Source organism: Vicia villosa, linkage group LG4, assembly GCF_029867415.1.
Source record: "Vicia villosa cultivar HV-30 ecotype Madison, WI linkage group LG4, Vvil1.0, whole genome shotgun sequence".
In the NCBI taxonomy this organism is placed as follows: domain Eukaryota; kingdom Viridiplantae; phylum Streptophyta; class Magnoliopsida; order Fabales; family Fabaceae; genus Vicia; species Vicia villosa.
In genome coordinates this window covers 189,369,932-189,392,908 of record NC_081183.1, presented here as the reverse complement: position 1 = coordinate 189,392,908, position 22,977 = coordinate 189,369,932, and the positions used below count along the sequence as shown (strand labels likewise).

At 32.7% G+C, this 22,977-nt stretch overlaps 1 protein-coding gene and 1 pseudogene across 1 annotated transcript; both read right to left on the bottom strand.

Annotated features, from left to right (window-relative positions):
* Nucleotides 1-6,983: 6,983 nt before the first annotated feature.
* On the bottom strand, nt 6,984-12,107 carry LOC131598558 (peroxidase 5-like). The gene is made up of 4 exons (XM_058871145.1): nt 12,092-12,107; nt 11,643-12,007; nt 10,778-10,867; nt 6,984-7,091 (listed from the first exon to the last, which is right to left on the bottom strand). The coding sequence occupies exons 1-4, from the start codon at nt 12,105-12,107 to the stop codon at nt 6,984-6,986; spliced, it is 579 nt and encodes a 192-aa protein (XP_058727128.1).
* Nucleotides 10,168-14,838, bottom strand: LOC131596465 (peroxidase 5-like; annotated as a pseudogene).
* Between the last annotated feature and the right edge of the window lie 8,139 nt (nt 14,839-22,977).

The window sequence follows — 22,977 nt, the reverse complement described above, 5'->3', positions numbered from 1 at the left end:
ATGTGGCACAAATGAAGGATAAGGAACATAATAAACTTGCCTAACAACATGTGACATTATGAAAGGGTCATACTGTTTGTACCTTCGGCCCATTTGAATCTCAACAGTACCATATGTCTTGTCTATTTTTGTGCCTCTAGTTGGATCATACCATTCACAATAAAATAAGACAACTTTATTTTCGGAGTCCAAGTAATTGTATTCCAACTAGTAGATATGTTTAACAAAGCCATAGAAGTCATCTTCACCCCCATCAGTAACTCCTTTTACAAATACACCACTGTTTTTTGTTTTTTTCCCTTCAGTCCAAGTCTCAGTGTGAAATTTATATCCGTTCACGAAATACGTGTGCCATTCGTTTGCGCTTCGATTAGGGCCTTCAGATAAACTTCTCAAATGGAGTATTTCTGGAGTCGGTGTAACAATACCTGACAATCTATGTTTGAACCATATTGGAAATTGATCATGAATGACACTGGATGTTGATTGTACACCGGTACTTTGCAAATAGAAGTTGTTGAATTCCCTAAAAAAAACACACTATAAGTTTCAAGGTTATTTTCACACTATAAATAAAATAAAATAGTTGGGTATACTTACTCAAGATATGGTTTAACTTCAACGCAGTTGATCAAGACATGGTTTAACTTTTGTTTTGTCTTTAACATTCATCACTGTGTTAAATACATTATCAAAAAAATTCTTCTCAATATGCATAACATCAAGATTATGGCGCAACAAATTATCTTTCCAATATGGGAGGTCCCAAAATATACTTCTTTTTGTCCAATTGTGGTCGACCCCGTATCCTGGAATTCTAAATGCTTTACCAATATCTGTGACTTTTGGAAAATCACAAACTTGTTCCCATACAGCACCTGGTGACAATCGAGGTGGAGGATGATCTCTTACCACTTCGTTTTTTTTGAAATCCGTCTTGTTTTTTCTATAGGTATGATTTCTTGGTAGAAATCGGCGGTGACAGTCAAACCACGAGCTCTTCTTCCCTTTATCCAACGTAAAAGCCTTAGTGTGTTCCATGCAATGCGGACAACCCATTTTGCCATGCGTCCCCAACCAGACAACATGCCATATGCTGGAAAGTCGTTAATTGTCCACATTAAGGCAGCTCGCAAAGTAAAATTTTGTTTACGGGATATATCATAAGTGCATTCTCCAATCCACAACCTTTTCAAATCATCAATTAAAGGTTATAAGTAGACATCAATTCCAGCTTTTGGACTCGACGGGCCTGGAATGATACATGTCAGAAACATGTATGGTTTTGTCATGCACATCTCGGGAGGGAGGTTGTAAGGGGTTACAATAACTGGCCAACAAGAATATGCAGTTCCCGACCCTTGGACATACGGAGTAAATCCATCAGAGCATAATCCCAGCCTGACATTTTTAGGTTCTGCAGCAAAATCAGGATGCATCCGATCAAAGTGCTTCCATGCCTCGCCATCAAATGGATGTCGCATAGTGCCTGGAATTGTTTTGTTTGTATGATGCCACGTCATATGACTTGCACTATGCATTGAAGCAAACATTCTTTTTAACCTTGGTATAATCGGGAGATAAAACATGGACCTCACTGCTACACGTGTTTGTTGACGGTTAATGGCTTTACTTTGGACTTGATATCTTGGACTTTCACAGAACTTACATTCCTCCAACAATCCATCATTAGTACCAAACTCATTGTCATAAAACAACATGCAACCATTAGTGCAACAATCAATTTTTCTTGCACTTAAACCCAACCTCGACACTAACTTCTTTGCTTCATAAAAAGTTTTAGGCAAGTTGTCTTTCGTTGCAGTTGAGTCCAACATCATTTTTATGAAGAATTCCAAACACCTATCAGGGACATTCCAATTTGCCTTGGCAGCCAATAATCTCACACACATTGATAACTTTGAATCTGACGACCCCTCAAACAACGGTATATTCATCTCATTCAACAACTGATAAAATCTTTGTGCTTCCTCATTCGGCAACTCTTCCCCATCAAAATCTTCAGGTTGATCATAGGTCACGTTCACACCGAAAGCATCCTCAACCATGTCACCAATCAGATTAAAATTTTCCTCGTATTCCATAGTCGGACGACTGCTTGAAGCATGCGTATTGCTAGTCTCTGGCACATTCATCGGCAGTTGTTCACCATTAGACGTCCAAACCCAATAATTTTCAATGAAACCTCTTCTATACAAATGACGTTCTACTTCCTCTGGGTCACTAATTATACATCTACAGTCACATTTAAGACAAGGGCACCTAACTCCCCCTTCGCTTCGACAACATTCCTGAGCAAACGCCCACTTTATAAACCCATTAACTCCTTCTATAAAATTGGGTTTAAGTCCACTTCTTCCTGGATACAATCTATCGTACATCCAACTACGATAGTACAAATAATATTCCATACTGCACATATTCAATCATTATCTTTTTAGTAACTATAATTAAAATTTAACTATATATTAAATCATTCAACCTACTACATCACATCATGTAACTAAACAAATTTTAAAACAATATCATTTTAAAAGAAGATAGGTATTAAAAAAATACTACATCACATTGTTTACATCTATTTAAATTTGTATAATTTATTTGATTACATCTCTAGTTTACATAGATATTAAGTATTATAAAAAAACATTTCATTTTTAATAATTATTAAAATTTTAATACATATTAATTATTATAAAAAACATTTCATTTTTTAAATATAAATACTTTTTAGTAAAAAAAAAAGTAACAAATAAATAACCTTTTAAAAAGAAAGTTCCTTATTTATTTTTAAATATAATAACAGCTTAAAAAAAAGTAACATATAATATTCAGCTTTTTATTTATAATTCTTTAAAAAAACTTATTTTTTTAAGACATATAATATTGTGTTATATATATATATATATATATATATATATATATATATATATATATAAAATAAATTTTTTAATACATATAGACAATTTTTAAGTAAAATTATATATAACAATCAACTTTAAAAATATTTCAACATAAATTAAGATTTTATAATCTATTACTATAAAATCTTTCAACATGTTTTTTTTACTCATGTTAAATAATTAATCTATTTATATAAATATCTTTTTCAAAATAATTTAATTTCTAACTTTTTTTAATTTTTTAATAGATATTAATTATTATAATAAACATTTCATTTTTTAAATATAAATACTTTTTAGTAAAAAAAAGTAACAAATAAATAACCTTTTAAAAAAGAAAGTTCCTTATTTATTTTTAAATATAATAACAGTTTAAAAACCTTTAACCTTATTCATTGTATATATATATTCTGTTTTTATTAAAACCAATATTTTTTTTCAATAAAATATATATATATATTATTTTAAAAATTATATTTACAAATTATTTCTATCTTCCTAATAACACATACAAAATATATAACAGATTTAATAAAAAATAACAAAACAACAATTAATACCTACAAATACAAAACAAATAAAATGTATAACAAATTTAATGTATATTTTATTAAACTGTATAATAAAACAAATAATACCTACAAATACAAAAACTATAGCTAATACCAATTAAATTAAAAGTAAATGCTAAAAATACCTCTATCTTCCTCTATTATTCCTTCAAAAGTTCCTCTAGAAGCTCCTCCAAACACAGTAAAAATACCTACAACAAACAGATTTTTACTAACAAAATTATAGCAAAACAAATTTTATTAAATGAGGTAAGAAATTAAAAGGGTTTGGAGAAATACCTTATGAAATTATAGAAATGAAATGGGGAAGAAATGAAATGGGGAAGGAGTTTGGGAGAAATGAAATGGAGAAGGAGTTTGGGAGAAATGAAATGGTGAAGGGTTTGGCAAGACGAAGCAAATGAAATGGTGAAGGGATTCTGGGAAACATATAATAGAACCAGCGACATGAATGCCACGTCGCTAATTTGCCAAATGCAAATCACGTCGCTAGTTTGCCAACGGTCACCTGCTCTGCAAAACGCTGCAAATGTCTGCCAATCAGAGGCGTGTATTTCACGTCGCTAGTTTCACACGTGGAATACACGTCGCTAGTCAGCCAACGGTCAACAACAGACTGCACAATGTCTGTTTGAGTCAGGCTACTTTATTAGCGACGTGAATATCATGTCTCTAGTTTGAATTTGAAAATTTTTCAAACTCCCCCCATTTGAAATCCACCGCCCATTTTTATTTTATTTTATTTTTTCAAGTAGCGACGTGATGATAATGCCACTATTTTTTTTTAAATTAAATATGCTGCCACACCCATTTAATATGTAACTTGTAATACTTTATTAATATATTATGTAGTGACGTGATTATCACGTCGGAACAACCATTATTATAAGACGTGATAATCACGTCACTATATTAAGCAGCTAGGGAGCTTGTTTCTTGTAGTGTAAGTGCTTACATGATTCAATTTCAATTCGAGTATAATTCTCATTTTTTTCGCTTTAAATCTTTCGCGCGCAAACTCTAAAAACCTCCGATAATTCATTTTTGAAAAATAATTGAATTTTGTTTTAGTCTATTCACCCCTCCTCCCTAGACTGTTTTCTAAATCCATATTCCCACCCATCAATTGGCATCAAGAGTTGGTCTTACTATTAGTTGACAAAATCTTTTGGTGTGCCGCCACCGAGGGACCATTTATCCCTACGGGTGCTGATGGAGTTGTAAAACACCTAAAAGATTGGAATGATGATGAAACTAAAAAGACTCCATATGATTTGAAAGCGAGAAACATATGTATGCTATTTCACATCATACAAGTGCCAAATATATGTGGGACGCTCTCCAAACTCTCTATGAGGGAACATATGACGTCAAAGATTCTAAAATTAATATGTTTACAGAGGAGTTCGAACTATTTTGTATGGAACCCGAAGAATCTGTGAATTCCATGCAAACTAAATTCCTCCACTTAATCAACAAACTAAGCAACTTAGGTAAAACGTATTCTAACAAAAATTATGCTAACAAAATATTGAGATCTATGTGTAGGGAGTGGCAACCAAAGGTTATCGCTATAAAAGAATCTAATAGTCTTGATACTTTGGATATCATAAAGCTGTTTGGCAAGTTAGTTGAGTATGAAAATGAACTGAAACGACTCGCTGATAGAGAAGTAAAGTTGAAAAAGAAAGAGAAAAGGAAATAAGAGGAATATGATATTTCGTTGAAGGCTTTGTCATTCTAAAGGAAGAAGTCAAAGGAAGAAAGTGATAACTCTGATGAAGAAGCTACTAAAAAGGAGAAGATTGGTTTATTCATCAAACTCTTCAATAGATATTTGAAAAGACACAAGGTCAAGCATTCCGAAAAAGGATTTATAAATTTCATAAATACTCACCATCTATAACGAGAACAAAAGAAAAAGGACGATGACATTACTTGTTAGGAGTGCAGTAAATCGGGAAAATTTAGAACTACTGGTCCAAGTCTCACCAAACATAAAAGAACGATAAGGAATTCTACAAGACGAAAGGAAAAAGTTCCAAATATCATGGAGCGTACATCGCATGGGAAGAAGAGGATGAGATCTCTTCCTCGGATTCTTGCACAAATTTAGATAATGAATATGCCAACTTATGTTTGATGGCACGTAAGAAAGGTAAAATGTCAAAGATATATACTTCTGAATCCGATAATGAATATTCATATAGTGAATTGTCATAAGCATTTAATGATATGTATCCGGATTCTAGAAATGTATTTATAAAAATTTATTTCCAAAACAAATAATTTTAAAACTTGAAAATGATATAAATAGTCCTAATCGCGCTTTAGAATCTCTTAAAGAAGCGCATACATCTCTAGTTGATGAGCTTTGTAATATTTATGACACATTAGTTGAAAGGGTAAAAAAAGTAAAATGTGTTACATGTCTGTTGAAAGTATATTGGAGTACTTTTTAATTATCGTTTCCACAGGGATTGGTGAGATATTACCGTCGTTTTACAGTTTACAATTATTTTAAGCTTAAGTTTCATAAAAGGTTTTGGTTTTGGTTTTAGTAATGGAATTGTTGTATCTCATAAAAGTATCAAGTATCGAGAGAGTTTTGGTTTTAAGACGATTGGTAAAAGCATGTAAAGTTTAGGGTTCAATAATCTACTTCATATGTATTTTCTTAATAGAGCATGTGAAGTCATAAATGATAAATATAATCACATATCTTCTCAATATGTTTTATTCCTAAACCATATTGTGAGTTTTACCATTTTGATCCTTAGATGATCTCTCAATCTAACTATCAAAATGATAACATTCAAAGCTTGATATTAGTGAATATCAACTCACTATTTCTACACTTTATTTGTTGATAGATGAAAAACCTAGTTCAAGACTTGAAAATTATATCTTAATAAGAACTCAAATCACATATAAATATAAACACAAGGTTTTTCACCATATATTAATCATCACTTGTTCACATACAAAGTATCAAGAGAAATACATACTACAAGAAAGATTATTTACCTCTAATCTTGACACCAAGAAGGATTTAGCCAGCCATTTTCATGGTGACTTGAGCAACAAGTAAACAATCAAGCTTTATGAACATCAAACTTGAAGTCTCAAAGATTGATGGTTGAAAGCTATGATTTTGGTTAGAAATGAAGAAATTAGGGTTTTTGCACACAAATGGGGTATTTTTGGTCAAGAGAGAGAAAACAAAAGATGGATCCTTCCATAAAATATCTACAAAGTACTAAAATAGCATGGCATATCTGCCCAGATTCGTCAGGAGGCTCATTTTACTCGTCGGACGAAGCCCACGTGACACAAATCAGCGCAAAAGGAGAAGCCTAAAATATCTTCACTCGCCCGGCGAGCCAAATGCTCCGTCGGGCGCTCCAAGGCAGAAAGGAGGCCAAAATTTTTCCCCCTTCGCCTGCTAGCTCGCCTACAGCTTGTCGGGCGGACGCTCGCCTCCAAGTCATGCGCCGGGCGAATATCTCCAAGCACTGATAACTTCAGCATTGTCCAAATCATCGATTCTTCGGCCTTTTTCCCGACTTTTCTGCAATTTTGCGATCACCAAACACTGAAGCACTAGCAAACACATTAAAAATAGCGAATATTCACATTTGCCAAAATCACTTATTTACATAAGCTATTTTACTCAAAAACATAGAAAAGGGCTTAAAAGTGTCACATTTTTACATGATAATCAAACTACTCTTGACACTTAACAATGTCCAACTATAAAACTTGAAATTGAAATTTTCAAAGGACATGGTAAGAAGTATGGATTATTCATTATTGATGACTACAGCAGGAACTGATTCAATTACGAAGGGGCAACATTGATCCATTTCCCGTCTCTCCCTAAAAGATGCCAAGCATAAGTCCTAGTGTGGTGTGTCACTAGTTGAAAATTAATCCTAGCGCCTAGTACGTGTCCCAGAGAAGAAGGAAATAGTCTCCCAAAATGGACGAGGCGACCTCGAAGAGATTATAGGGGTTACAAGATGCTAACTTTATTTCCAAAATATAGTACACGTAATGGCTATCAAATGTGGTGCTAGTCAAGAAAGCTTTAGAGAAATGGAAAATGTGTGTTGATTATACCGGCCTTAATAAATTATACCCTAAAGAAGTATACTCATTCCCAAGTATAGACAAGTTGGTCAGCAATTTTCCTGGGTATAAGCTTTTGACGTTTATGAATGCATACTCCGATTACAATCAAATACCCATGTACGGAAAGGGAAAAGAAAAAACGGCCTTCATGTCTGAGCAAGCCAACTATCGGTATAATATTATGCTCTTTGGCTTGAATAATGCAAAGGCAACATACAAGAGGATAATGAAAAAGGTCTTCACAGAATAAATATGAAAAATACTGGAGGTACACATGGATGACATGATCATTAAGTCCAACACCGAGGGAAAATAGGACCAACATCTTGAATGTTCCAAAGGGTCCAACAGTATAATATGAGGATGAACCTAGAAAAGTGAACCTTAAGGGCCAATAAGTTCTTGGGTTTTTGTTTGACACGGAAGGGCATATAATCGAATTCGCATAAATAAGAGGTGGTCATTCTTATGGTGTCACTGATGACAAAGAAGGAATTCATGAAGTCGAATGCAATGTTAACAGCTTTAAACATATTCGTTTTGGATCTGGCACAACATGATATACCATTTTACAAGGTTTTGAAGAAATAAGCACTTTTTGAGTGGACCCTAGAGTTCCAACATTCACATCCTTAAAGACGACCATATAAAATCCAATGGTACAGCCTAGACCAACAGTTAGGAATCTTTGTACCTTTGTTTTATTGTGTTCGATGAGGTTATCATCGTTGTTCTTGTAAGAGAGTCGAGTTGCTACCAAATTCCAATCTATTTCATCTCAAAAGCATTGGTCAGACCAGAAACCTGATATCAAAAGATAGAGAATACAATATTAGCTTTAGTAATGACATCCATAAAACTACAATGTTACTTGTTGAACGACTTACCATTTACCTCTAAATGAGGTGTTCCTCCGATCGGATCCAACTGAGCAACTGACAAAGTGGTCTATAGATATCTCTGAGTTTGATTTTTCCTACGAGTAAAAGAAAGATTTGAAGGCACAAGTATTTTCATTCTTAATAACAAAAATGACCCCAGGCACACACGAGTCAGCTTATACCTGGATAGTATTTACAAATGGGTAATCCAACAGATGTGGAAGTGCAGTTAGGCTAATCTTGGAGAGTGAAGTTGGTTTAATGATCGAAGTGTTCATGCATTTTGAATTTTCTACAACTAATAATCAAGTTAAGTACAAAGCAGTTACTACTGTCCTCACATTGTTTGCTGAGAAGGAAGCAACAAGTGTTAAGTCGAGGAAAGATTTCCAGCTCGTGGGTTGCGAGCCCCCCGTGTTGAACTGCCTAAAAGGAAAAAAAGTTGTCAACACTCTCTCCAAAGTGCATGAAAGAGTAGCTAGACAACACCTAGGTGTCTGCGCTTTGGACAAGAAAGTCCTCGAAGTTAGGTACTATTTGTTGACCACAGTTCATGATGCTAAGAAGTATGTGAATAGATGCAACCAATGCCAATGACACCGAGACATTCACAACGCTCCTCGTCAGAGCTACACATGTTGACAAGACTTTGGTCTTTCTCACAATGGGGGATGGACATCCTCAACCCCTTTCCTTTGATGTCGGAACAACTTAAGTTTCTGATCGTAGAAGTAGATTATTTCACCAAATAGAATGACGCAGAAAATGGGGAGACACAAAACAATGGTTGAATTTCGGCTCGAAAATACAATGATATTTAAATGCATTTGAGCATCCTAGGAGGAGGCATCACACCCTAGTCTAGAAACCTAGGGTCATGTGTTAGAAAATTCATGCTAAACGTCTCAATGAAGAAACTTGCATTTAATGCAATTGATCCCTAGATTACTCATGACAGCTACCAAAACTCTTCCACTTCTCTCAACACTGACCCCAGTACAAAGAGTTAGACCCAATTTTTTGAAAGACTTCTCTTTGCTACGCCACGAGAATCCTTGGGGACAACTATTCTTAGTTGCCCAAAGGCCTAATAAGGTAAACCTCATATTTGATCCAGATCATGGATACCCTAACCAACTTTCGTATATAAAGTATCCACGTGAAGTGAAAGATATTTTTTTCAAATCTACTTTTACTTTGATATTATTTATTATTCTCTCACTGACTTGGATGTTTCAGTGTTAATCTTACATACCAACGCCCTTTCCACCCGCACGAGAAACACAAATCCAACTCAACAAAACATTACCTCATCATTTTACTGATTATTTTTATTTTTGAACCAAACAACTAATATTATAAATGTACCGAATTAACAAAAACTACTTTTAATTTTCTGTAAACTTTGAAAAAATAAAATTAATAGAAAATAAAATTATTTGTACACTACTAGAAATACTCTGCTTTCCTGCGGATTTACCTGCGGATTTAAGCTAAATTTCCGCAGGAAACACATTTCCTGCGGATTTTCCTGCGGTTCTGTGTCCCCAGCTAACACCTTCGTGGGTAATATTTTCGGCAGAAAATTCCACAGGTAATTCCGCAGGAAAATCCGCAGGAAATAATCCGCAGGTAATTCCGCAGGTAATTTCGGTCTCAAATTAAAAAAATAATTTAATATAATTTTAAAACATTATAAATTATATATTAAAATAAACATAAATATATACTGCAGTGTAATATACAAGTGGTTTAAGAGCAAATAGAAAAGATAATATGAAGAGAAATGTAAAGGTGTCATTGGAGCTTGTTGCAAATAACACATTATTGCGCCAATCAACATCAAGTGTTGGACCTAAACAAAGCCCAAATTTTAATAAAAAAATAGAAGTTTATAGACATGGTTTTCTCAACAGTTCTTTCTTATAGAATTCAACACTTGACTAGAATAATATATCGAAAAATTTACCTTTATGAAATTCAAATTGTTGCTTCCATTTTTCTGCTTGCAACAACTTATATTGAACTTATTGAACATCCCACAAAATTGCAGTCGTATCAAACTTCCAGTAAGATTATAATCTCCTTTCTTGTTCCACTTCAACGAAAATATGGGTCCCTTGTGTTTGAATAATGTACTCTTCAGTTCACATGATCTAAGACCTATGATCAAAATAATGATTTTGATTGAAGTCCTAAGAGAAAATTCAAATAATACGAGATGGGGTTAAAACATAATTCGACCACTTTTGTCAGAAGAAATAACCTTGTTTCTGTGAGAAGATGGAGTAGTATCCAACACCAAAATAATTCGACCACTTTTGTCCGAAGAAATAACCCTTTTGTTATTCCAACCCTGAAAATACAGAATAAAAAATCAATAATAGGAATAAGGAAAATTTGGCAGAGGAATCAAATAATAGAGATCAGAAAAGAGAAAGCTAGTAAATGGGAAATAAACCAACCAATATGACAAGACAGGTACTTGTATGAAGAAGAAAAAACACAATTAATTCACACTCCACCATATACCTTCATAATACCATACACAAAAAATCTATCCATCACCTTCAAATCACTGCATCAACTCTTCACCGTACACAACATCATCAGTAACCGATCCACCACCTCAATCCATTCTCCTTCACTGCACAACAACACCGCAATTTTGACGGATCCCTAACAGCTTCAGCATCATAATCTTCAGGGTCAACACAAACAACAATTCTGCTGCACTTCAATTATCCGCGCCTTCAACAAGCTTCCATTGACATCAAGACCGATCCACGATTCTGCAACAAAACACCAACATCACCGAGCAGATCGGATACATAAATAACTAAGGAAAAAAACACTATAACATGAAAACTGCACTGCACTGTATGAAGAAAAGAATAACCGGCACTTCAAAAATATGAAAAAACATGAAAATTTGATTTGTTCTTTATATGTAAAATAGTTATGGAAGACTTAGGCACGTCAAAGTAATAAATACCTTATGGAATTATGCAAATGATCCTTTGCTATATCAAGCTCAACTTTAGCTTTTGAAAAAAAAATAACGTTTTTAGAGGGATTTGAAATCTAAATAAAAGGCTAAATGCCAAAATCGTTATCAAGGAAGAACAAACCTGAATATGATCACTCTGATATAAGGTTTTCCGGACATCAAGACATCTGCAAGAGAAATAAAGAGGATTCCTAGCATTTTGATTAACTTGTCTGGCTGTTCCAGTCGTAGTTAAGAGAGCCTGATCAGATGTGAATAAGCCTCTATGTGCCAAGATATCAATATAGTACCCTACATCTGCAGTTCCAAGGCTAGAAGGGTCCATTGGTATCACCAAGTTTTGGTTTGTGTTTCCTTGTGGACATTGCCTCTTCAATAATGCAGCATATGAGGGATGTAAACTTGGATCCTGGCTTGAAGTGCTGCTGAAGTTGTATAATCTGTTGCTGAAAGCTGAGCAATGAGCGCGTCTAATGGTGTGTGCTCCTGCATACACAAAAGTATGTCATTTACAAATTTATGCTAATAGATCAAACTGTTTTAACTTTCCAATTTTGAGGAAAAACTTACCAGAGAGAGTGACCATTTCATTTTGAGCAACTGTATTTATAAGATAGATTTACCTAGGGGGTGTGGATGATTCTATAACATTAGTTAACTGCTTTGGCCTGCTTCCACCGAGCAGCACGGCAGATGAAATTTTATCACTAGCAGAAGCAGATGTGTTTATAGAACTTAAAAGTCCAGGGCCCTTGATTCCAGTTCTCGATCCTTCATCAGCAGCAAACTGAGAGATAAACGAAGGTCCGGCATTGGTATCTCTAATCTTATTTGAAGCTAATTGGTGTGCAAAAGGAGCCATCTGTCCTCCACGCGGAATATGCTGCAAGGAAGGGCCAGAATTCATGAGAATCGACCGATCCCATTTATTCGCGTCAATCATAGTGCTAGTGGGAGGATGAAATATCTGCGAACTAGAAGATGGCTTCATTGACTGCATACCAAGTAACACCTCGTCATCATTAGGCCTTATAGATCTCTCTCCTCCAGACACAAGTCGAAGAACCTGTCCGAAACCACAACTTAGACATCAAGTGTGAATAATAATATTGGAGAATAATAATAATAATGAAGTGATGATAATTGAAAGTAACCTTCATCAAATGTGAGTTTTGAAATGAATCAAGGCCCAATTGGAAAACATTAACTTACCATAAATAATGTGTGTTGCAAAGAGTTGAGTGAGTTGGTTAACATTGAAAGTTGGAGGAGGTAAATCTGATCTTGTATCAGAAGCTAGTGATATTTTCCCATCTCTTCTTCTTGCAGGAACATCATAGCCAAGTCCTCCAGCCTGCATATGATGTAGGAACATCTCTTACCAACTCTACACTGTCTCTTGCTGCAAATGCAACTATGTCGGCGCATGAAACAATTCCTTTGCATGCTTCTTCAAGTTTAGCTTTGGCATTATCAATAACTTCAAACCCTCTAAGACTCGGTTTATTGGCTGGAGAGTCTGTCTCTGCAGTGTTTGAGGAAGTCGAATCAAGAAGTACCGACGCATCACACCCCTACAAATAGCAACACGATTAAAGTTAAGGACTAAGATGATACCATCTATGACCTCTATCTTAATCAAGTAGTATTATGACTGTATCATGACTTACTCTGATAAAGGAATCATGAAAATGCATTCTTACAAGTCCAGCAGCAATTCCAGGATTCTTATAGAAACTTTTTCTGACCTCATCTTTTACCATGAACTCAGCCATACCACATGAATAACTATAAAACCCAACATCCAGCTGAGAACAAACACTTTCAAGTTAATCAAACAAACAAGGTTGGTATACCATACACACTTGAAGGCCAGTTTGTCACATGTACTGTTTTATTCACACATATAACTTAGCAACTTGAAATAATTTTAAATTTCGGTTAGAAGTGGATTATACCAGCTCCTTTAGCAGCAGCAGATTTGTAAAGAACATGTAATCTGGAGATGGCTCGCGACATGTTCCCTAATGATTCCTTCTACATTCATCAAAGCTACTATTTATCTCGAAAGAGCCTCTGCAACAACAAAGCCGAAGAAAGAATCTTGTATTATAAAGCGTTAGTTTCTACTTAATTTCATTAAATAATTCATTAGACAACAAAGAAAATATCAAACTATTCAGACATAACCACCACAAGGACAATGAATTTCTAGTGAAAACAAAAGAATTACCTTTAACAAAACATCAGAACCAACAATGATACCAGATATACCAAAAGTTTGTGTCAACGCCTCTACGCCACTTGCATTATTACCCTGAAGTAAAAAAAAAGCCAGCAAGCTCACTGCTAGAAACAGCATTCCAGAACAATTGATTCTAAAGTCTAAAAAATACAGAAGAACCGATTTTTGTAGCTTGTAATGCTACACGCCTGGAAAATCATAGATAAAGAAGACCAAAGTAGCTTGTGGACAGATTCAGTGTGGCGGCACTATACCGCTCTCTAATATGGTAATACCAGCAGCAAGGCTGCAAAAATAGCTTGAAAGCATAAACTATCCACATCAGACCTGCACCAACACATCAAGCAAACAACCCAGCTAAAGTGGAAAAGCTGGACAACAAGAAGCCTCCTCTGCACTATGAGTTGCCAAAATATTTTCATGTCATCTTCGGAAACATTGTAGAGAAGCTTGCGATGCGCAGGTTAAACTGAAAACGAGAAACCGGTAATTTTCTTCGTGATAATAGAAGCTATTTAACAACACTGAAAACAATGGTTCAAAATGGATTGTGGAAGGAAAGTATAAACAAGTTATACTCAAAATCAACATAAGTAAACTCATTGTGGCATTTCAACAAGCACCTTGTTCACAAAAATACCTAAGTTTATAATCAATCTAACTTAAAATCAGTAAAAACCCTACCAATTGAATTAACTCAGCAACTAACTAGGCTCAATAATAGATATAAAAAACAAAAACGTCAAACCGAAACTAAGAAAATCAAAAGATGAATTTACCTGAGTTGAAAAGGGAAAAAGTACAAGCTAGGGTTCGGAGATTCGTTCAGTGGTTGCGACTGCAAGAGTTCAGATTGTTATGAAGAAGACTGGTCGTGGTGGAACTGGTGATGGCTTCGTCAACTCCAAACGTGACCCATGCTCTAACGATTCCGCATTTTCTGGGTTACGAAGGCTTTGTTCCAGAGAACTCCAAACATTTGTTAGGTTAGGGTTGAGTTGAAGTATATAGGCTTTTGTTTACTTGAAGCATTTGAGAATTTAATTTTAGTATATTGTTTAACTTGAATCACCATTAGCTTAATGGTTAATATTCACACTAAGTTATAATATGATTTTGGTTTAAATAAAATTTATATACACCAAATTTTTCATAAAATATCTATAAAACATTTCTTTAAATTTCATGTTGCAAATTTTAGAGAAGGAGTCTAACAACGAGTCTAACAATTCTCACCTATATCCTAGATCTCATCCAATTAATTTTTTTTATAGTTTTTTAATTTTATTTTTTAAAAACTTTCATACCTATTATTTTTTTTATAGTTTTTTAATTTTACTTTTTAAAAACTATCATACCTATTATTAAAATATAAGTTCAATAATTAATAACATTGAAAAAATTAAGATTAAAAATTAAAATTAAACTAAATATAAAAACACCATAAATATAATTAATAAAATAGAAAATATAATGGTTAAATTTTTTTAAAAATCTAAATGTCAAATCCGCAGGTAAATTCGCAGGAAAGTTTCCTGCGGAATTACCTGTGAATATTGCATTTACAGTTTGGTGTTAATAGGAGTTGATAATCGCAGGAAGATCCGCAGGAAAGTTTCCTGCCAAATTACCTGCGGATTTTATATTTTTGTTAGATATTTTGTTTAGAATATATTTTTCGCAGTAAAATTCGCAGGTATTCCTGCGGAATTTGCTTCCAACGCTGGATCCGCAGGAAATTTATTTTATTTATTAAATTCTCAGGAAATTTCGCAGGTATACCTGCGGAATATTTTCCGCAGGAAATTCCGCAGGTAATACGTGTATTTCTAGTAGTGGTATAAATCAAAGAAGCATATATATCAATCATTGTCTATATAAATAAAGATGCACGTGCAGGTATTGGACGTGTGGCTGCTTTTCATCCAAATGCAAAGCATGGATTTGAATTTCAGATTTGTAGTCCCCATGAAATCCACTTTGAATCATCTCGAGAAATTGAAAAGAAAATTTTTTTAAATAATTCAATGAAACTTAATTCAATTGTTGCTAGTACATGAATAGACTATTCATTATTCCATGAAAATAAATAATCCCTTTTATTTAAAGGGACTGTTCCAATAACTCTGCAGAGTTGAATTACAAGCTGCCACATATTTTCTCTAGAATCTGCATGTTCCAAGAACTTACCATAATTCTTTTTCGCAAATAAAAGAATTAAGAGCTGTCATCTTTTGACCAAAAACAAGATTAGACTAATTGATATGTAACACTAAACTTTAATTCAAAAAGAAAAAGGATTATCAATAGTAACAGATATTGATTTGATATTAATCTTTTTTCTTTTCTTTTCTTTTCTAACAATGGATAAGACAATACTATTTTACTACTTTTACTGTCGGTTAGGATGTCTCATATTTCTCATTTTTTTCTGTGCATGAGATTGAGTTTGGTAGACAAATTATCATGCACCAATCATGTTCCTTTCTAAACCTTTTTTCTAATTTAACTTCATCTAAAACAGTTGTTTTAATTTCATAGATGACACATCTCAACAGTTATAGTTTTTTTTTTTTAAAAGTAAACTAACATCTTGTCAATCTAGCTAGCAAAAAAATCCAATGAATCTGTCGACTAGGTTATTGTGCTTACGTTGTTTGTTTTTTGAGGAGAGGCTTAAAATTTTTATTGTGAGTTTGTGACTAAACATTTGGATAAAGATGGTAAAAAGTTTGAAATTTTTATATGCTTATATGTCGGCTTGAAACTGTGATTCTCTACTTTTCTATGTGTGGTATATTGTTTTTTGTCATTAGACTTTTTAAAGAAAAATTAGAATTAGTGAATATTGTTAAAGAAAGTTGCAACAATGCAGAAAAGTATATATATATATATATATATATATATATATATATATATATATATATATATATATATATATATATATATATATATATATATATATATACTTTGCACCTGGTGAATTGGAGTCATGCATATGTCATTGCATTGAGACACTCTATGAATGTATTGTGAAAGCAAAACCTTTAATTAAAGTGGGTTCAAAAAAAAAAACTAGGCAAGTAAAGTTTAAGTCATTGTCAATATTCTTTAGGTCAAATATTGATCCAAAACCAATCAGTTTATTGAACACATCATGATTCATCAATCAACCTTTTTAGTCCCACCTAATGTTTGGTCACATAATCTCACCTAAGATGTAACTCAACGATTCCAATTAAAATGAAAATATGCAAACTAAAAAAGAAAGAAAAAAAGTGTAGGAGGAGATTATATGAGTCAACAGATTTTCTTAATCTTTAAAATAGCTAGATATATAAACATTTTGAGCCCAAGTAGAGCCCCATCAAATTAAGATTTAACATGCCCATGAAAGTCAATCATCATAAGTAAAAATAGAGCAATTAATCTAGAACCCCATTTGTATCTCTCACTCCTAAAAATTTTACAAAATAAAAAATGCGCTTTAATTTTCACCATTCAATTTTTTTACTTCTTATCATAAAAAACAAAATAGTGTTTATATCTCTTAAGAAAACAAAATATGTGGATCATAATCAAAATGTGTAGAATAATACAAAGGCAGAGGAAGCATTTTTAAACATATGAAAGTAATTTACAAATGATCTTAAAAAAAAAAAATCCGCACTATTTATCAATCACTGAAAATTCAATGTTACGGCACATTTATGTAAAATCTAAGAGAAAATTTCAATTCATTCCGTGAATCTTTTAGTCACATGACGAAATTTCAATTATTCCTCTTATTTTCGTAGATGCGCATCTGAAAGTACTTTTTTTATAAAAAAAAAATTGTTTCTTTCCGTAGCTACATTTACGGAACGTGTTAAAACAGAGTGTTTCGTAGATGTATCTACGGAACAGTCTGTTATATTTTAAAGTCACGTACATTTCACTCAAAAACTCAATTTTTATAACAAAAATGAAAAATCAAATTATAGGATATTAAAGTAATGCAATTTAAAGGCGATAGTAAATAATACACCAAAAAAATACATTGTATATATCGTCAGCCAATAATGTTGAATACATAATCAAAGTAACATTATATAAAATAAAATCAAAATATTGATATCAAAAAAATCACAGGCATCACTAATGTGTGTCGGACATCATCCTGCACGGTGATCCAGGTGCAGTGGGAATCATGTATAGGTGTGACACTCTGTAGTACTAGGTGATATACACGTCGACGTAGCTCCAATCTACCTCTGATCTGGTCGCCCAAGCCTCAGCAAGAACCATGTGGTGCTCCCAGTCTGCAAAGACCTCATCTAGCTGTTGACGAGTCATGACGATAAGAGCGGAGTCAAAAGGATGACGGGGTATCGTCTGCTGGTAGCCAAACTGATGCATGACGCGTTGCAGAAGATAAAGAACAATAGTGGTCGAACTGACAGCCAACCATCCAGAATATAAAGTGATGTCATCCCACGAAAATGTCTCACGGTGATCATCAAAGTAGTCATATCGGACGTTCTCAGCGGCCATGCGGTCAAGACAGCTCCTGTAAGGATCCGGCACCTGGTTCCCTCTGAGGGGGGGCGAAGGCTCTAGCACGCGGCATGGCCTCAGTGTAACCCGACATCTCTCCCCAGCTAATAATTTCAAGGAAGTGCTGTAGTATCCAACATAGAAAAAAAAAACATGGTGATCAAACATACTATCACAAATATATAATAAACTTTGAGAAAATGTAGAAGGATATAAGATTGTTACCACTAAGAGGGTACAGCTTCCAGCCACAGTCCTTTCCTTCCACAGGCATCCCTCTCCAAGTATGTGGTAGGTGTACGCCAGTGTAGCTGCTCCCCAGTTGTACTCATGTACACGTGCGGTATCCGATAAGTACGTCAGGTAAACGACGTCTGTGTAATATTTCACGTGTAACAAAATATTGGGTAAGCCAATAGTTCAAAATAACAATAAAATCGCAAATTAATATACACTATTTAAGTCCTCTTCAAAAAAATATATATACACTATTTAAGTGGACGGATTAACATATTGATGGCTATTTCTTTTTGGAGATTTTTTATATTGGTCTTTGCATAATATTGAATGTCCATTATCAACTTAATTGAAAATTTATAGAATAAAAATTTTGGTGAGAAATTTTAATTATTGGGAGGGAGAAACTTATTTTTTTTGGCTTTATACCACCGGTTTAGTCCGGTTCGGGGGCGAGTTATGACATCAAGTGGTTCCATCAGGAAGAAACTTATTTTCACGTAAAACAAACAAACAATTTTCAATGTATCTTTTGGCATATGAGTTATGACAATATTTAATAATTTGGGATTGAGAAGTCATAATATTAATGAATTGTTATTTAAAAAAGTTATAAAAATGAAAAGAAAAATAATATAGAAATGAGGGAATAATAAATAATATTAATAATTAATTTTAATAATGAAAGAGCATAATAATTATTTATTTAGTAAAATATTTTTTTATAATTTATTATTTACAATAAAAAATATAAGATAATTTATTTTCGAATTCATATATAATGATTTAACTTAGTAATAAAATGTCATAAAGTGTAATTCAATTAATAAGGAAACATTTAATAAAAATAAAATGAATGGTGTTGAAAAATATATATAGTTTTTCACGTTTAAGAACAACAATGAACGACAAAATTAAGAAAAATAGGAATCCTGAGAGTCATAAAATAAAATAATATATGTATGAGAAACAATAAAATAGAAATAAATCATACTATTAATCATGCCATAAATGTAATGATGTTTTTAGTTTTTGAATTTTTTTATAACTTTGTCAAATTTTTAGGCATTAAAGCAAGAGTTAATATTTAGAGTCAATGCATTTGTATCGGTAAGAGAGAGTTTTTGCATTGGTAATAGAAGAAATAAACTATTTTTTTGGTTAACTATTTTCCAAGTAAAAGTCATAATTATTTGCCCTCGTCATATAAAAAAACGTGTAAGGGGTGGGAATAGGCTGGGCCGAGTTAAGTTTTGCCAAGTCTGAGTCTGGCCTGTCAAAAATTTTAATGCCAAGCCTAGCCTATGGCCTATCAAATGCTTATTTTTAGGCCTAAGTCTGACCTTTTCGAAGGCTTGTTTGGCCTAAGAGCCTACACAAAAACCTATTTTATTTGAGCATTTGTAAATAAAAAATTTAACTAATGTTTAAATAGACTAACAAATTAAAAGATCAACAAGACTAAATGCTTATTTGCGTTGATTTATTCAAGTTTACCTATTAACATTAATTTTTTGATACTATTTATTTGAAAGAACTTAAGAAAACAACTTATGACATTGTTTATAAAGTTTTTGCAGTTAATTTTCATTCGTTCATCAAAATGACTAAGCTTGCTTTTTGTATTTTAATTCAAAGTATAACACAATATTATAATAATAATAATTAAATTATTCATATATATTTAAATAGGCCAGTCTATTAGGCTTAAAAGGCTTTTTGTATGGGCTACGGCCTAGCCTTTTTAGCTAAATAGGCTTTTAAAAAAGCCTAGGTCTTTTCTATTTGAAAAAAAAGCCTGTCCTGGGCATGTGTAGGCTAGGTCGTAGGCCCCTGTTAGTCGGTCTGGCCTATTCCTACCCCTAAATAGTACATAATTGTAAAATAAAAAACATAAAAATAAATCAATATAGATTAAAAACAATGAGGGTTAAATAAGTTTTTGGTCCCTATAAATATTGCGTTTTTATTTTTAGTCCCTCCCTGCCTTTAGGCAACGGTTTTTACAAAAAAACCATTGTCAAAACCAGTTAAAACCGTAAAACCGTTGCCTGAAGGAAAGGAGAGACTAAAAATGAAAATGCAATATTTATAAGGATCAAAAACTTATTTAATCCTAACATTAAATCAATACATTAAAACTTAAAATTAAATCAATATATTTTGTTGGTTAACCATTTTTTCGATTTTTTTTTTTAATTTGGTGGATGTTAATTTCCTTATTAAAATAATAAATGATAGGAGATAATAGTAGAATTCAAAACATAAAAATAAATCAATATACATTAAAAACAAATAATGCATTTATTTAAGGAAATTAAATTAAATCAATATATTAAAATTTAAAATTAAATCAATATATATTAAACCTAAAAGACAAATAATATGTAATGGAAAGAACTTAAAAATCAATAGAAATTTAATGGACATTGTAATAAAGTATACTTTATTTTTTATTGTTACAATACAATAGACAAAACTCAAATTCTCTACACTAAATAAACTAAACAAAAAAACTCCAGTGATTTATCAGATTCTTAGATTTAAAACTCCAATAACAACACAACAAATAAACAGAAATACTTAAAACTAATATAGTGATTAATCATTTTCAAATGAGGTTAAAACAAACATAAAAATATGAAATTTAAACCTATATACATGAAGAAATCAAATTTGGGAAAGAGTTCAATAGAAGACATGAAGATTAAAGCTCCATCTGTTGGGTTTAACTTCGATTGCGATGGAAACGACATTGACGGTTTCAGCCATAACTGTAAAAAATGATTCAAGATGTAGGGTTCGTTAGCGACGGCGAGATGCAGAACAAAGCGAGATGAAAAACAACAACAACAATACTTATAACAATAATAATATAACCGAAAAAAATAAACAAAAACATTTTAAAAAGTTGCAGGGGAATCATGCTATAAGCTGATGCAAACAGAAACAATAAAAGGAAGAATAACAACAACAATACTTATGAAAAAACCGATGAACACAAAGAAGAAAATACAACCCTAAAAATAAAACCGAAAAAAAATTGAATATAAAAGTTGTTGGAAAATCGAAGAAGAAGCTGCTGCATTTTTGTATTGAATGCAATAGTTTCACACGGAAAAAAGGAACTTATTGTTCAACATTGGAAGATGAGGAAAGTTGTTCATCTAGTTCATTCTTATAGCACATGATGCAAATTTTGATGCAAAGAAACTGATAAAATGAAGAAATCAACAACACTATTATGAAAAAACTGATTAAAAGGAAGAAGAACTTAAAACCCTAAAAACAAAACCGAAAAACAATGAAAAAGAATTGGAGAATGATTTGATCTCTTCATGTGTGTTCTTATTATAAAGGCTGCATTGGAAAAATATTGAGACTTTACAACTTCCGTGATGTAATGACAAAAAAAATTCTCCCTCATGCGTGAAAGCGTGTATGGGAAAAAACAATAGGTCAATGAAAATTAAATAAAATATGTTAATTAAATTGGATGCAATTATTTAGAATTAATAATAATTAAAAAAAAAGTTAAGTAATAATTAAGGTTAATGTAATGACATTTAGGTGCCTTAAAATCACTCTCAAATTAGTTCTCATAAGGTTAATTAAGGAATTTTCTATATAATCAGAGTTTTATTATATTAATATATTAAAAGTAGATAATTCAATTAAATTATGATTGTCAATTTGTGTTTTTCGATTTTTCCATCTTCAATTTTCAAATTTTCTCAAATCATATATTCGATGAATCTAGCATGAATTCAAGTGTCTATGAGCTTCTTATTAAGGATATCATTCTCGCTGCGCTCAATGGCTTCAACGGTATCCCAATTCAAACTATTATACTCTATTTTGATTTTATTTCTTAAACAATCAATTGAAGATTTAATCTTAGCTTAGCTCAAGTTGTAATGCAAACTAACAGCTATTAAAAAATTAATTCGGTTATCATAGTTTTGGTGTAAAATGATGGAGGTGGATTCTCTCTATCTGGGTAACAGTCCAAAATTGAAGTCTAGGGTTTTCCAATTGGTGACCTTGATTTTGAATTGATCTTAATTTTTTAGGGAAAGGATCTAGGCAGTTATGGAGTTTGAATATCCTAGTACCAGTCAGTCAATGTCTTATCGGATGTTATGACATCCACTAAGACACAGATATTAAAAACTTTGCAGAAGTAAAAAAACACAGTAAAGAACACAGATGTTTATTTACCCAGTTCGGTGTACAACAACACCTACTCTGGGGGCTACCAAGCCAGGGAGGAAATCATGTAACGCCTCGAATTTTATTAATTATTTAATTAAATTAAATCAAGGATTTATTCGCTGGAATTAGTCGAGGTTGAGATTTATCGATACTATTCGAAAGGCACGATTGGATTAATATGTTGATTTGAGCAGTTAAGCTTATGGTCGGATTAATTAGTCAG